The 16,548-nt window shown below is 41.1% G+C and overlaps 1 protein-coding gene across 3 annotated transcripts in view; it reads left to right on the top strand.

The window, feature by feature from the left end:
* The first annotated feature begins 1,971 nt into the window (after positions 1-1,971).
* The window catches only part of lima1a (LIM domain and actin binding 1a), a 28,299-nt gene continuing 13,722 nt past the window's right edge, over positions 1,972-16,548 (top strand). Inside the window, exons 1-4 of one of the 3 annotated variants that reach the window (XM_085392715.1) lie at positions 1,972-2,111; positions 8,956-9,142; positions 11,330-11,375; positions 15,638-16,057. In XM_085392715.1, coding sequence (XP_085248841.1) covers positions 9,018-9,142; positions 11,330-11,375; positions 15,638-16,057 — 591 coding nt within the window. In that variant the 5' untranslated portion in view covers positions 1,972-2,111; positions 8,956-9,017. Of the gene's footprint in view, positions 2,112-6,366; positions 6,578-8,955; positions 9,143-11,329; positions 11,376-14,546; positions 14,818-15,637; positions 16,058-16,548 lie in introns of those variants that run through there. The other 2 variants (XM_085392714.1, XM_085392716.1) reach the window with 2 other exon arrangements.

The raw sequence follows: 16,548 nt of genomic DNA, 5'->3' as shown, positions 1-16,548 counted from the left end.
AATCAAATCATGCAACACACTGACTTTCTGTACATGCTAGCCACAGCCTCTGCACCCTGGAACAAAGGCGAACACCAAAACTTTAAATTAAAGCCATATGTAGATTCCACCCATGATTCCCTCCAATCACAGCCAAGGTGGAGCTACAACCCAACCCCCGCCGACGAGGTCATCAGCGACAAATGACTCAGCTTTCTTTTCTTCCTCATTCACATGTTGATGGGGGCTGGATGTCTGTCCTTCGTTTCTTGTGATGGAAACACTGTTCTGTACTTGAATGTTTAATAAAATGAGACATCCTTGTTTCAGAGATGTCATTTTAAAGCGATATCAGCTAAAGATGAAGTGTGACACAGCAACATCACCTATCCATTGTTTGCTGCTCATTTTCTGTGGACCTCTGCCTCTCCTCCTTCACTACATCCATAAATCTTCTCTGTGGTTTTCCTCTTTTCCTCCTGCCTGGCAGCTCCATATTAAACATCCTTTGTCTAATATGTCCACTCTGAAGGGGTTTGTTTACCCGTACTCATTAACATTGTGACTGGGATGTATTTACCCAGTGTTTTTGTCACATCATAGATTCATCATCCTGCTGTCCTCATTCCTACCAGGGTGCCAGACAGGGAAAGGTGAGCCACACCGTACTGACTATGGCATTTAAACGGGTAGGGAGGAAGGGAGGGGGATGATGAAAATAAAGGGATGATGGGATCAAAGGATCAGGCACAACAGGTGGTAGGACACCGCCTCTAGAAATTACTTCATTAGCAAAAGCACACATTGATTCAAGCCTTCTGAGAAACGGCTCCAGGAGTTGTACTCAGGCTTCAGATGTGGTTTAAGTGCCAAAGTAGCTACAGGAAGTCTATTCTTTATCAAAGAATAGCAAGTCTACATTAGCATTCCTGATCAGTTTTTCACATGAAGAAAGGCCAAGGTGTTGCTGACACCATTCAAAGTGGCCAAGTGAGAGCCATGAGCTGAAGTAGGGCTCTTCAGGCACAAACTCAACCTCTTTAGCGTTAGAGAGAAAGATCCTTATATCCAACTTAGTTTATTTTAAGTTTTTTTGACATAGTGTTGTTTGTTTGTTGACATCCTCTCACAGTTCACTGAGAACCCCACACGTCTCCTTCCAACACAAATAGAACACAAAGAGTCCCTAAAAGACCCATTTGATCTGGTTCTTAACTTATTTGCAGCTAATTGTGCTGATTGTTTTTATTGCATCGTGTGGAGATTAGTAGTAAAACTTTCTGATTAAAAATAGTTGGCTTTCCATTTATAATTGGCCAGAAACTGTTGGACGGTCTGCTTGTCTGTTCATTTGAAAGTGTTCCTGCATACCTGTGTCACTGTGAATGCTCAATGTGTGAATGTACCAGAACAAACAGACTAAAAATAGCCGCGGACAGTAGAGCTTCTGAAGTCACACTTATATAAGTATGTAGGTAGGTTGCCAGGTATGTGGAATGACACAGCCATGCAGGCCATTCATGGTCTAAGGTGGAAATAGCTCGAAGTGTGTAATAGTGGTTTTCGTGTGCCATCTAGTGGCGAAGTAGGAACATTGCATAAATAATTAACATTACTGCCACCTGCTGGGCTAAACTATAAGTTTCGTGTTGTGATGATTAAAAAGAGAACTTTATTTTGAAAAGAATCACACAAACGACACTTCAGGTAGTGAACAAGGTAAACAAAGAAAGAAAAAGAAAAAGAAGAAGGCGCCTTTGTTCAAGTCTGCTGCTCATTTGAGGTATTAACAAGTTATGTTAATATTGTCTTTACATTAAGAGAGGTGTTGTGACTTAATTTAATCTTCTAAAAGTATTACAGCTACTGACTGTGTTCTTATTTTTCTTGCTATATTGTATATTTATTTATTTATCTTTCTGGTAATAACTTGTATTATTATTATTATTATAACCTCAGAACAGCTTGATCCAGATATCAGTCCGCTGTCTGGCGGAACGATACTATTCAGCCAATTAGCGCGGATGAAAACTGGGTTAATTGAAGCTTTGTTGCGCCTTTTGTGAAATGTGAGCGGTCCCTGAGGCTCAGGTGAGAGTGAGTTCCTGAAAAGAGTTCCCGTAGAATCTCAGGTGAGTGTGAGAAATTACAAAGAGAAAAAAAAAAATAGTGCAGACGAAGCAAATGAGTCAGCAGGAAACGTGCGTAAACAGGACTGAAACACCGAGCTGCTTCATGTCCAGACAGACCTGTGAGTCAGTTTTCACCTGAGCTGTACCTGTTTCAAGGTCCTGGGAAGACAACCTGTCTTACCTAAGCTAACCAGCTGGTGTTGTGGGAAATGTTAGGTCGGGTCGACCAGGAGATTGGCTTATGTGGTTCTAGATATTATCTGCTGGATGTGAACCATATCATATCCATAGCTCCTCGTGACACCAGGACACGTGACAGTGGAATTTAAAAATATTCTAGCTTCTGTATTCTTAATGATAACTATCAGTTAATGATGATAATGAGATAAAAACACACATTCAGGATTTTTAAAATTGTGTGTCCTCCTTTTCATGTCAAATTGTCTTAAATCAGCTTCACCTGTCCAGTTAAAAATTAATAAACTCAAAAGAGCGATAGCAACACAAAACATTATTTCAGAGGTGATAAAATAAACTCAGAATAAACAAATCTATGGAAACAGATTTGTATCATATGAAATTGATATTAACATAAGATTTTGTGACAATCTGATTGCACCCAAACAGGGTTTTGTAAAGATGTTTCCTAATGTTTGGACTATAAAACAATGATCAATGTGATAAAGAACACAGTTTGTTTGTTTTTTGGAATAATAAACTGAAGCGAACATGTGGAAAATATTTCAGTTAGCTCGAATGTGGCGCAATTACAAAGCGCTGTCAGTTTGGTTTGATTTCTCGGCATAAATTGCATAAAAGGATATTTTCAGTCTCTACAAAGTTCCTCCAGAGCCAGTGAAACATCAGGCTGCTGTTTATGGTTTTTCTCATGTCATGAAAAAGGTTGTTTTAATGTGTAACATCTACTCGACTGTGGGGAGGGCTGCACCAGCAACCTTTTGTAAAGAAATAAAATCAACACTGAGCAGAATTGAGTTCAGGGTACTGGTGCAGACTTCACAGCAGTCCCAGTTTCTCATGTGACCCTGTGGGGAAAAATTGCCCTGCTAAGTCCTATTGAGGCTGTAGATATTATAACATGATGGGAAGGGGAGGTTTCTTCCTCCCTGAATGCAGCAATCTGAATAAAGCAGTAGTGACAGGAGGCTCATCGATGATCAGATCATCAGGATAAATGACAAACTGAAGCTGGATCAGACAGGATCCTCATCTGGGAGGACGTCTGTGTCTTGTGACGCGTTTAAACTGGTTTCTGATTAATAAAAGACGGCAGTCATCTTTTCTCTTTCCTAATGACACGCTGAGTCACAACACAGACGCTGATCTGTGCGATGGTTTCATATCTGAAGAGGAGTGTGTGTCTGCTGACACTGTGACATTTCTGTGATTGCGTCTGTGCTCAGTGAGGTAAAGGTATCGAGCGTTACTGAGCACAGACAGACTTAAATCTGCTCTGTGGGTCTGCTGTTGATAATTAGAGAGGCATTTTATCAGAAATGGCAATACGGTCCATGATGTTGTCTTTGGATCTCTTGTCTTGTCTGGCAAATGATTCAGAGTTTTAAGAACAATGTCTTTACGTAATTTTGTGTCGCATTAGTCTTACAAAATCTTTTATTGTGGAAAAACTTGTCAAAATTTTCTGGTATTAGCCAGGAGAAACAGTGCAGTTTCACTACAACGATTTGTGTTTGGGCATGAATTTTTCACTTTTTTTTTTTCCTCACCTGGACGAGATATTTCTTCTGTCTGCTCCCATATGTACTGCATCATACCCATGTACACAAAGTTCATAATTTTCACTGTTAAATGATGAAAAAGTCTACATTTAGAGGTTGGAGAGATATGTTGTGATGCAAAAAGTGCAATGTTTTTTCATGACTCTTCAATGTTTTGCATTGACGCTGGGATGGAAGAAAACATCAGTTTACGATGAGGTGTGTGGTTTTTGTGGTAAGATCCCAAAGACTGTCACTCTTTGTTTGCATGACCCTTCCAAGTTTACAACATCGAGTGGGAGTGACTTAACAAAGTCTGCAATGATTCAGGCTTAGTAACCTCACTGCAGGTGAGCCACGTGTTCTTTCCCGTATGGACGTTTTGGAAGTTTTTAAAAAGTGCTTTGATGTAATTTTATTTTTGTTGTTTAAATTATTACACCTTTCTTCTTAGCTCAGCTTCAGCTACTTCTGTCTAAAGCTTTCATCTCCCGGCCTTTCCCACATTTTCTTTGCTGACCTCTTTCTTTGAATAAGTACCTGCGCTTCCTCATTCTACCGCCAGGTCTTCTAGTCCTTTCGTCTTTCCAGTTTCTTGTCCGTATAATGTGATGTAAAGAAGTATCTAGGCAACTTGATAACCGAATACAGCATTGCAGGGAAGCCATAAAAATGGGTTAATTTTTAATTACCAGTTTGCCAGCAGCACAAACACCAGTTGCATGGGCATGTGTTAGTAATAATAAAGACTAAATGCTTTTCTTTTTAGCCCACATTTACCAAGAGCAGGGCTCCTCAACGTTTTGAGGACAGAGTAGCAATTTAAATACCCAACTTATGCATCATTTCTGTGTTGTGGTTGCTTTGCAGTTGTGATTTTGTGTGTGTGTGTGCATGTTTACAGTTTTATACCATTAGTGAGGTTTCATTTCTTCACAGCAGCTGTGTTTGTCAGTGTTGGGAAAGTTTAGTGAGTTACTGTAAGTAGAACAAGCTAGAGAGAAATGGATCTGTGGCTCTGCTCTGAGCTTCCTGGTGAAGAAAATTAAAAGTGGTAAATGATTGAATACACTCGAGGGCCTTCATTCGCCTGCAGGCTGGAGTTTATTTAGAGGTAAAATAGGAAAACTGACAGCGATCAATTGTTCTAAACGGATTTTGTTGAAGTGAGACTTCCCTGAAATAACTTCCTTATCTTCTTGTTTCATTGTTAGTGCTGTGAATTGAAAATGAAAGTTTGCGTGCATGTTAAAGTCATTATTATTCTATTGTTTTCTGTCTCAGCAGGTGAAAATCAAAGTAGCTTTGTAACCTTTTGAATTTCTCTAGAATCGTACATGCAGGAGTTGTTGGGAATTTCTAAGGTAAGACAAAGTCAGACCCACATCCGTCATGTGTTTGGGATTAGCCCCACTGTTAGGAAGTGACACTGATGGAGCTGGAAGTCTTTAGGGACACCACGAGGATGAAGTTTAATCATCCCAGAGGGCCTCTGTGTAATGTTCTACTCCCTAATAGGTCTCCTAATCACGTTTTTCAAACAAAGCTGGAAAACATTAGTTTAAAGGATGTCATGAATTCAGTGGAAATGTAAAGTAACGTGACAATCTTTGTTTATTGATCAATGCTCAGACAAAAATAAGTCTCGATGAACTTTTTGTTGTAAACTTTAGAGAAGAAACAGATTATAAATTGGTTTACAATTGCAGATTAATCCATAATGAAAATGGTCGTCCAGTAATGGTTCCAATATACACCAAGTGTGTCAAAAAATTAACCCCTGCTGCAAAAAAAGCAGTTGCAATCACCAATGGCAACAGTCTCCCTTAGTATTACCAAAACCCTAAAATATTCAAAAAACCATGTAGAGGAAGATGAAGAGCCCAAAGTCTTCACTCATTCAGACTCCCTGAATCTAAAGTTCTTTAAACCATCCTCTAGACCCGAAATTGCAGTTCCTCAAACGGCCACCAGAGGCTGGCTGCAGAAGTGAGTCAGCTTCCACAGACTGCTGTGTTAAAACCTCCAGATCTACAGAAGGAAGATTAAAGGCGTCTTCTGCCTTTTCCAGCCTCACTGCTGCTCTGTGCACAGCTCCTGTTTGTGTTCAAGCTTTAGTTATTTGTTATTGGTGTTGCTGCTTGGACTGACAGCTGGATGCAGACGCAGATCGTTTTCTTCCCAAACAACATTTCTACTCATGTTAGTTTGTTTTTCTTTCTCCTTTTCGTTTTATTATTTTGATGCATCTCTTCCTTTTTTTCATTCCATACTCCTTTTCCTCCTCGGTGAAGTCAGCGAGTAATGTGAATGAGTCACATCCTCTAATGTCTTGACCTTGTGAGAAAGTGGGCAGCCAAGAGTCACTCAGATTCCAGGAATCCAGTGTGGGAATCCCCCCCCTCCTCCTCCTCCCCCTCCTCCCTCTAGCTTGTCTGCCTTGTCGTTCGACCCACAGCCTTGCTGGTTTCACATACCTTCAGTTTGCTTTATACTGCCATTGACACAGTGCTGTTGATCAGCAGGGGAGGGGAAGCTCATACCTGCCAGGTGGAAGTGAATCTTGCTTCTTATTGGCTGAGAGGAGTTAAATAGGAGTGGTTAGTCTCCTCCTACTTCCCTTTCTTTTCAAAAGCACGAATGAAAGCAGCTGGGAAGTGAAAAGAGAAGGAAATTTTCAAGCAGTGGGCTTCTGAAACAGCTGAGTCAAAACGCAGACAGTCACAGGTTGGTGGTTTTATTTTAAAACTTTTTTTGTTCTGAAGTTTTCTACAATTTCAGTGATTAGGAAGGAAAATGGCAGATTAAACTGTGTCAACTTTCTGTATCAAATTTAAAGGCGAGCATCACTGTGGTCTTTGTACTTGTGAAGTTTAAGGTCAGACATCTGGCCCCCCTCTTATTTTCACCTCAGTTTAACTCTGTTCTTTTTTTTGTTCTCAACTGTTTTTATTGCTAAAGTTCAGCTTTGCATGGGCCGCCTCTGTTTTACAAGCTGCTTTGTTTGTCATCTGGCAGCAGCAGTGGTGACCTGAAACGCTCTGGAGTCGCTATCGCCCCTCATTTGTATTTTAGCAGGGAGCGCTGTGATCACATGACGTGACTGCAGCATCAGGCTAGACTAAATCCAGTGGTTTAACATTTGACTGTTATCACCTCAGTAGGGTGACAGGATGCTGCTTTTGGACTGTTTTGCTGGGTGTCTTTGAGTTTTCGAGTCACTGCTGGGCGAAACATGACATTTAAAGACATCATAATAAGGTCGACCCTGTTATTGTTGGGTCTACATTACAGTATAAAGCACCTTGAGGTGACTGTTGTTGTGATTTAGTGCTGTATAAATAAAATTGAATTAAATCAGGTTGATAGTCGCCCTCACTTTTCTGACTTTTTAATGTAGTGCTGTGGAATTGTTTCAGTGTATTCATTCAGAAGTCTAAATCGCCTCACACCAGACTGTGTCAAGGTTAGATCAGAGAATTATAATCAAAGTTACTGGAAATTCACTTAATCATCAATATTTTTTTTTCTTTTGTCAGTTTAATAAAGCTCCTTTTTTTTTTTTTTTTTTTTCATTACTGTTATTTTAATATTGACCAAAATCAATGTGATTGGTGGGTTTTTGCCATATTTAAGCTGCCCTACATTTATTCATTTCATTTATGTGACATTTTTTTTAATTTTGGTTTAATTATTAATCTAATTATTTGTTAATATTAGCATAAGATCTGAATCATTGAATCATTAAATGTAGGAAAGTTCTTAGTTTATAATGACTGGGGAAATGAAACAAGTGATTCTAAATAAGAAGCAACAGGTGACTCATGTTTTGGTAATGATGTCACAAGTTTGATGGTTTGAACCTGAATGGGTTTTTGGATGATTGGAAACGATGCACGCTGTATCAGTATTATGGGATGGGCCAGGCATGACCCAAGCAGTCACTGCTGAATTCCGACAGGTTTTTAAGTCTAAGCTGATTTGGGAATGAAAATGATAATTACCCACATCCCATTGTTGCATCTTGGAGCACCTGCACCAGTTGTAGCAGCAGGAGGACAGTGATGGAGTCGCACTAACTCCTGTCTTCACTTATATAAATGCGTCTACAACTGAAAAGGGCCTTCAGTTTTCTTTCACTTGGAACTTGTAAAACAAATTTGGTATGAACATCTCGTGAATTTATGTATTTATACTGGTTCATAATGTGGTTTCGGGCAGGTTGTTTGTGTCTGTCTGTAAAGGTGGTACCATTTACCTCTAATTTCTTTTATAGTGAGTTGAGCCTAGTGTCCCTTAGTGTTTATATACAAATCCCAGGTTTCTTTGGGTGTTGCTTAACAGTTCCAGTTACACTCAACAGTGTTGCAGTAATGCACAAACCTTTCCTAATGTGGCAACATCCCACTATAGTCCACCTGTTGAGTGATGTAGAGACCCCCAAGGGGGCTGCGTCACCAGTCTCATTCTTTCATTCATCCAGAGCATGGATAGCTCTCTCGGATGACTGTTATTAGCGGTGAGGTGCCGTTACGGCTGCATGCAGTCACATGCCCACGGCCTTCAGGCTGTGATGTTGCAGAAGAGGCAAGCAGGTATAGACGTGTGTGTCTGTGTTTCCTGTGAAAGGGAGTGTGTACAAGAGGGTTTTTTGTTTTTTTTTGTATTGCAGGCGTATCGGTTGTTTTTTGTCTGCTGGTAGTCGCCCCTGGCGTTCAGTCAGAGCAGGGAACAGATGGTCAATGGCTGTGTGACGCGGTCTATTGACTTTCTGACTCAGATGCAGAGGCTGCTCCGTGCTGCAGTGGTAACATGGACCAGCTGTGCAGTGTGACAAAATGTATTGATTCTGTGTGAAGTTTTACACATGAACAAACTGCTTCCCTTGATATAAAAGCCTGTATTTAAATGCTCAGACCCAGACTGTTTTTAGCACCATGAGATGAGTGTCATAAAAATTTGAATGCACAGGAAGGGTGTTCCTCTGAGCTTGATTTAGAGTGGCGAAAGGAAGCAAAGCTGGAACCAGACGACGCGCTCGTTTGCCTTAGCTCAGTGTTTAATTGGCTGAAGGTGCTCCTTCTATTTGTGTCCCCTCCTCTCAGAGGTACGACTTGTGTTCCTGGAAAGCTGACAGGCAGACCGATCACTCAGACCTACAGCAAACATGGCCTCCGTTGCACCGTTCAGCCGCAGGCAGTGGGCATCCCAGTCGCTCAGGGTCACCGCCAAAGAGCTGTCAATCGTCTCTGCCCGGGGTAAAAACACCGCCATCGCAGAGCGCTTCTCCAAGTAAGTCCAACCTTAAGTTTAATAATTTACCAGCAGCCACTCAGCAGATCTGTCTTGACTTTTTACACTTCAGAGTTTTCTGCTCTCGTCATGAGCACAAATTAGGTCATAGGTTTCCTCTCAACGTTTTCTTGCCATTCAGCTTTTCTCAGTTTCCCGTTTTCTTGAAAGATGTGACTATCACATTGTCGACCTTTTACGAATTGCTCCAGTTTCACTCATCCTGTCTGGTTTTCAGACTTTACAGAGTAAAACAGGATCAGATCCTTTATGGAGGCCCCTCACCATTCGGGGCATCCCCCTTTACCGCATATCAAGTGACTAACTTGGAAAATGAGACAATGCACGGTAGTTGATCAACTTGACCACTAGGTGATAGTAGTAGTCTGTCAGTTGGTGGGGAATATGCAGGTTTTTGTGTTTTTCTTCCTGATTAACATTAATTGTGTATTTAACACTTATCCTTACTATGCACAAAAACAAACTTTTAAGCCATTGAACTCTGCAGCCCTCTCACATCTAAAGACAGGAGACCTTGCAGGGTCACTCTTTACGACAACCTCCTGAGATGGTTTTCCATCATGCTGCTGGTGTAAATTTACATGAAGAAAACTGCTGATCAGCTGAAATGGGAGAAGCTTTTGGTTAGAGCTGCCCTTTGTGTGTGCAGTGGGTCAAAAGAAAAAGAAGACACTGTAGACACAGATCAGATAAGGAAGTGAGTGCATTTACCAGTTGTTGACAATCTTCATGCGAATGAACTTCACTATTTGCAAGAGCCATGACGACAAAAATGAACATAATCAGGGGTTGGCAGGTAAATGAAACCTGAAATCTGCTCTGCAGCAGGCGGAGGAGACCCACTTGGGAATAAGTCCGACCACCTGCCTCGATTTGAAAGCAAAAGTTCATATTACATGAGCTATCATATTATCTTGGCAGCTGGAAATGAAGAATGTCATCCAAATTAAGTCTATGGTGGCATTATCATTTCTCCATAAATGTTTGCAGTGTCTCATTTTTTTTTCCTTACCAAGTAGGAGTGGAAAAAACAAACAAACCCACATAACCAGCAATGTAAAATCTAGTATTTAGGTTCTGTTAGCAAAACTTAAATATTCAGTGCAAGACTCAAGAGTCGGTCTTTAAAGCTAGCTGGCTGTCCTCATTGATTAGATACAATGTCTCTTTTTGCTGTTGGCTCTGTGCAGAAACAGCCACATCTGGCTTATTAGTGTTAATGTTTCCTCAGCACAGCTGAGAGGCTTTGAGCCAAACTTAATTTGGACTCACTGTCCCAAACATGATTTTTGTCTCCGGGTAGAAACACCTGTGAAGGACAGCAGTGGTTCAGCTACGAACTGGCCGTGTTTGTTGTCAGTTTGGGGCTAAAATGTGTGGTGCAGCCAGTCTGAGGCTGAAGATCTGAAGCGTTGAACAATAAAAAGTGTCGACTGTGGAGAATTTTGTATTTTTCATACCACAGTTATTCATATTTGATGTTTTATTTGAACTTCAGCGAAATCCGCTGCCACTGTTTTCCCTGTTCTTGCCTGCTTGTCAACAAATCAACTTTCTCCTGACACACACAAGAAATGAGAAATTAAGCAGAACGAGTCACTTGTTAAAACTTGTAAACCTCTCAGCAGCAGACACATTAATATAAGACAGAGATTAAGGACCATAATTCCCTTTGTTTAACAGGGCAAATGATGAGAAGATGAAAATGATTAGTTTCACTAATTGTGTGATGATGTTTGCTCTGTTGAAAGGATTAGTTGTGGGTTATTAATTGATGGCTTATATTAATGTATACAAGTCACATACTTTTTGCTGCCATCCAGACTTGTAAATTCCTGCTGGTTATCGGGGTCTCAGAAACAAAACAGGAAATGAATCTTCAATCAATTAAAATACTTTATCTTAAATAAAACCTGGCCAATAAAATCTGTTTCACTCTGAAACAATGAATCCACTCCCTCTGTGTACTTTTTGCAAGACGACACGTGATGATGTTTTTCCAAACAGTTTTACTTTAACACATTAACTAATTTATTGTTTTTGGAGAGAAGCGGGAACATTTATTTATTTTTCTAACGAATTTCCTGGGAAGCGGTTCTGCTTCTTCCTCACTGGGCCTCATCCTCTCAGTTATTGTTTATCTGAAGCAGTTTTTGTCCTCCACAGGTACCAGATGGCAGCAGAAGAGGGCAGCATAGAGAAGAAGAAAACGGTGCGTACATTCAAATTCACTCCTGTATGTCTGTGACGATTCGTTGCTTCCCAGCGGTGGAAGAAGTGTTTTCTATCATGGCCTCAATACTTGGCCTCAAGTTAAATTTCAGAATTAAAAACAAAGTGCTTCACCCTCTCCACCCTAGTAGTCCCTGCACCAGAACCACCAGTATCTATCATTAAAACACAGCCTGCTGCCATGTTTAGACCTGCTAATTAATGCTGCTGCTGCCGTTAACACAGACGCACAGAAGTCGAACTCCATTCAGTGAGTCCTGTATCCCAAACGTGCCACATTTTTTAATCTGAAAAGCTTCGACACTTTCTATTTTTAATTCACAGAGGGGAAAACTTCACCCATCAGCAGCATCTCATTCCCCATATTCATACGAGTATAAACTACTGCGTAGACCCACATGCTCTGCTGCATCATTTCTTAACATTTTCCCAAAAACTATGTGGACATGCACAGACCAAACCCTCGTTCTCTCTCAGAATTTGGAGTTCAGTGACCTCACTTGCTCTTTGTTTACTCCGTTTCTGTGTGGAAATCTCGACTGTAGTAATGTGACTCATTCTGAAAGCTGATTAAAAGCCTTATTAAGGGAACTCCAGCTGTCAGCTAATAACAGAGCAGTTGAAAGGATAATATTTGGCCTTTCAAATGCAGTGTTAAAATATAAACCCTAAACTGCTCTCAGTCTGGCGGAGACTCAAATAACTGCTTGGAGACGATAATCTTGGAAACATCTCCAGCATGCAGCAAGCTCCAGCAGTGAAATTATTCTGTTATCGCTTTGGGCATCAGCTGTTCTGCTGCACTGATAACAAGGAGCCTCCGTCACACCTGGTCAGCGTGGTGACTCGGGCCCTTTCCACACACGGGAAGCCTTTTCTACACTTTTGACCCCTTTGTTTCTTTTAAGTCATTGAAAATGAAGTAAAAAGTAAAAACCTTCTAAGTAACTCTGACATTTTTTGTTCTTGCAGCATCAGAGGTATATGTCTCTTTAGTGTAAGGGCATTTTCTGTAGTGGTGGATGTGAACCAAATATTGTTTCTGTTAATCTTATTATCTGCAGTTTGTACATGCTTTCTCACAAACGCACACGTGTTGTTGTTGTAGTAGTAGCACCACACTGCCTGTCCAAACATCACTCACTTCTTCCCCTCTCAGCTGTCTTAGTTGGCCTGATAATATTTTCTTGCTCAGCTTTGATGCTGCTGTCGTCATGATTTGTCACTATATAAAGAAAATAGAATTAAACTAGGCTTCTGATTGGCCAACATTTCTGTAGAGTTGGTTAAATCATCACCTGTTGCTTTGTAATTTTTGTTTAGATGTGGATGGAGCTATTTTTCACAATGTATCCTTGTAGGTGGGATGTTTTTTTTAGAAAGTAAAGTGGAAAACACAGATGTAACTGTGGACGTAGCTTCAGGTTAAACGGGCGGCTTTATACGCCGGTCACTCTTTGCTTTGAGTTTACTTCTTAACCAAATTAAAGGCTCATTAAATATCAAATCAGAGCCACTTTTTACAGCAGGTCTCAGTTACTGTGTATATCATGTGGGTTAGTTCTGCAAGACTTTGGTTTGAGCTACCTGGTCTTTTTTTTTTTTTCTGTTTTTGTTTTAAAGTTCTTGTAAACAGTATCAGAAAAGTGGATCCAACTACATGGTCACTATGTTAGGGCCACGACTGTGAAACTGCTTTATAACTACGTGCAGCCAGAGGATTTATATAAGCAAAGTTTTCTTGTTGATCCTCATCAATACAAAGAAAACTCTGCTGCCTCTAAAACCTTAGACCCTCCTGTGCGATGAGGTCCAGAGAAGTGATCAGTCCGTAGGTGGTGGGTTTTGCTGATCTCCTCTCTCACACCTTCCTAACCCTGAAAACTTGAGCTTAAACCTGAAGTTGCCTTGTAAAGCCCAAACCCCGCCCCCTCTCCCTGGTATTTTCTACCAGGTTGCAAAACATCTCATCATTAAAGACAATCTTGCATTCCTTCCCCACGTCAAACTTCTCAGGGTGTCAAATCTGTTGTTGTTGTTCGTGTAAATGCTGAATGGCAGTTCTGTCGAATTTCTCTGGCAATCCCTCATTTCCTGAGAGGAAGACTGGAGCTAAAGGTGTTCCTATCAAATCCAATCTCTAAACTAAACATCAGATGTAGATACCAGCCCGGGAGGCTTATCAGGAGATTGGTATTTATCCAGGTTCAGGCTCTGTGCAGTTCTTTGTGAGAGTTTTTATTTTTTAAGGTTTCCACCTCCCTCCCCTTTACCTTTTTCACATTTCCTGTCTTTATTTTCCCTCCTTTCCCTCATCGACTGTCTGTTTCTGATTTTCTCTCCCTCCTTCCTTACCTCCCCGCCCCCTCACCCTTCGCCCCCTTCACTCCCTCTCCTTCCTTCCCTCCTTCCTTTCCTCTGTGTCATAGAAAGGGGGGGGGGGGTGGGCTAGTTGCTTCATTCTGCTTCATTCTGATCACTTCTCAAGCCTCTCACATCTGGGACAGCCTGTAGCACTTCCAGCCGGTCAGCAGACACCAGCACACACACACTTTCACAGCATTTTCAACCGGACAGCCAGGTCGTCTGCCTCACACTCAGGTTTTTGACACACACACACACACACACAAAAGGAAAAAAGTTTTTCTAGCTTTCTTTTCAGCTCCAGGTTTATAGATGCGCATGCAGAGCAACTCACGGCTCTTTTGTCTTTCATGCAGGACTTCCTGTTTCCTTTTCATGTCTTTTCCTTTTGTTACCTAGCTCAGACTGTGCACACTCTGCTTGCAAGAATGCGAACATGTAGTTTAATGTCAGTGCAGATGCTGTTTGATTTAGTTTAAATGTTTTTAGCGTCATTCAGAAATCGGAGAGTCAAAGTGGCGTGTGTCCAGCATTGATGGAATTTATTGACTAAACTAAAAACAGACTGAGAGCAGCTAGCATCCCTCAGTGGGAGTCTCCTCTGCCAGAGCCTCAGAAATTGTGAGTCATCATAGTTTGTTGTGTGATTGTTTGTGTGGTTGGCAGTAAAAATGAGGGTTATCTTCTCTGTGGTCTCTGCTGTGTTTGAATTCTTCACCCAGCAACCTTTTCATCTCATTGCATCTGCACGATACACAAAACTAGAGCTGGTTAACTCTCAAAGTTAACCAGCAAGGCATGGATGGGAGGTTTTGTGAAATGTATGCATGCAGACTTTAATTAGATTGCATTGTAATGTTTTGCAGTGAACCATGGAGTATTAAGATTTCCTGCTGCAGAAGCCTGAAGGCAGATACTTGGTGCCCAAAGTGACGATAAAAACGTCTGAAATGACAGATAAGAGCTGGACTAACTCGTGTTTAGAACAACCGTCATAGATAAACGAAGCATCTGAGTCTTAAATGACCAAAACAACAGAAAGCTACAGCTACAGTCGGGTCAGTCCCAGGTTCTTGTAGTTCTTGTATCTCTTCATTCTCGTGCATTAAAGTCCAGCTCATTGGGTGATTTATTTACTGAGTGGAAACATCTTTACTGCTGATTCATTTTTAAGCAGACACTCAACAGGTTTTCTGATTCAAGATTCTTAACATATAGAGTCTATATTTGTTTTTGTGACATTTTTCAGTAAATAATATAAATTAATAGACTTTTTATGCTTAAATCAGTTTTTTAGGCTCTTGTGACCTGGAGGCTTAAAGCCAAACTCGTCAGGTGATTTAACAGTTGATTAATTTGCACAAACATCAGACGTATTCTAGCGTGTACTCCCTCTAAAAATGTGATGCTACACTTGTTTTGAATGGTTATCTGGACAAAAATTACACTTGAAGCTTACCATCAGATGACTTTTTTTTTTCCCCAGGACTTTCTTACAATGACAGAAAACTGCACTTGCACTGCAGCGCATTACAGACTTGTGCATCTGACCCACATCGAGTTGTCTTTTCAGATATGAATCTTTTCTTGTTTCCTGACACACAAACAAAATATGACAGCAGAAAGGTTTTGGATGTATAATCAGAAATGCTCTGTATTGTTTGGAAATATGTTTCAGTCTTTGCATATCCAATATTTTTATGTCCATATCTTGTTTTGTTTTTTGAGGATGGGAGGAAAATGAACCTAGATGGTGTTAATTAAATTGACATTGAGATAAAGAGTCTTAAGATTTATTGAAACTAACAGTTATAAAACTGTTTCACCTTTGATGCTACAGAGGTAAAAAATTTAACCGAGTGACTGTTTCCTGTTCAGGTTGTGGAAGCTCTACCCTCGACACTGTGTGGCGGGAACCTGAGTGCTTTAAAGAAACGCTGGGAGCAGCAGCAACAGCAGGAACCGCCGTCCATCCAGAGATCCCAATCTCAGGCCCCTCTGACTCCAGTCAGCACGTTACCAGGCTCCAGATCTGCACCTTCATCCCAAATCAAGCTTCAGCAAGACTCCCTAAAAACTACAGTACTCTCACAGGACCAAGATACAGAGATCCAGGTTCACAGAGTAACCAGAGAGACCAGCCAGGACATGACGGACATGGAGGCGAAGCCCAGCAGAGATTCAGAGGAGCAGGAGGGAGCGGCGGCATCGGCAGCTGAAGTGCCCGAGTGCGAGAAGCCCAGCATCCCCCTCAACAGCCTCAAGATGATGTTCGAGAAAGGAGAAAGCCCAGAAAAGGCAAGTACTGCTTCTCTGTGAGTTTGTCCTCATTTCAACTTTTAGGCGTTTCTGTTTCAGTGAAATATATTTTTATTTTCAGTCTTAATATAGAAACTTTGTAAGTAGAGTAAGCTGTGGAATAAAATCTTCATGAGTACCTAGTTTAGCTTCGTGTGCCTTCCTCTGATGAAGCATCATACATTAAAATGAATCAGAAATTGAGAAGATAAGTTAGTAGTCTGGGCTTCCTAAAACTGTCCACTTGTTCTCAAAGAAGTCAGATCCCCCCCAGTGCCGTCATGCTGATAGTCACATGGTGTAGCCCCACTTCACATCCTCCTCCTTTAAAAGAAACACACACTCTCAGCTGACTCGCACATTTCTCTCTGCAAAGATCCCTGAGAGATCTCTGCTTCGTGCTCCCCGAGGCAGCTAATTGTTGTTTGTGGAGCATAAAAGTCGAGGAATTTGACGTCCAGTCATGCATCAGCTCAAGGCGTGTAAAATGA

Source organism: Rhamphochromis longiceps, linkage group LG20 (assembly GCF_057381845.1).
Source record: "Rhamphochromis longiceps isolate RC_006_pf linkage group LG20, R_longiceps_female_GT1.1, whole genome shotgun sequence".
In the NCBI taxonomy this organism is placed as follows: domain Eukaryota; kingdom Metazoa; phylum Chordata; class Actinopteri; order Cichliformes; family Cichlidae; genus Rhamphochromis; species Rhamphochromis longiceps.
This window is presented reverse-complemented; position numbering and strand designations above follow the sequence as displayed.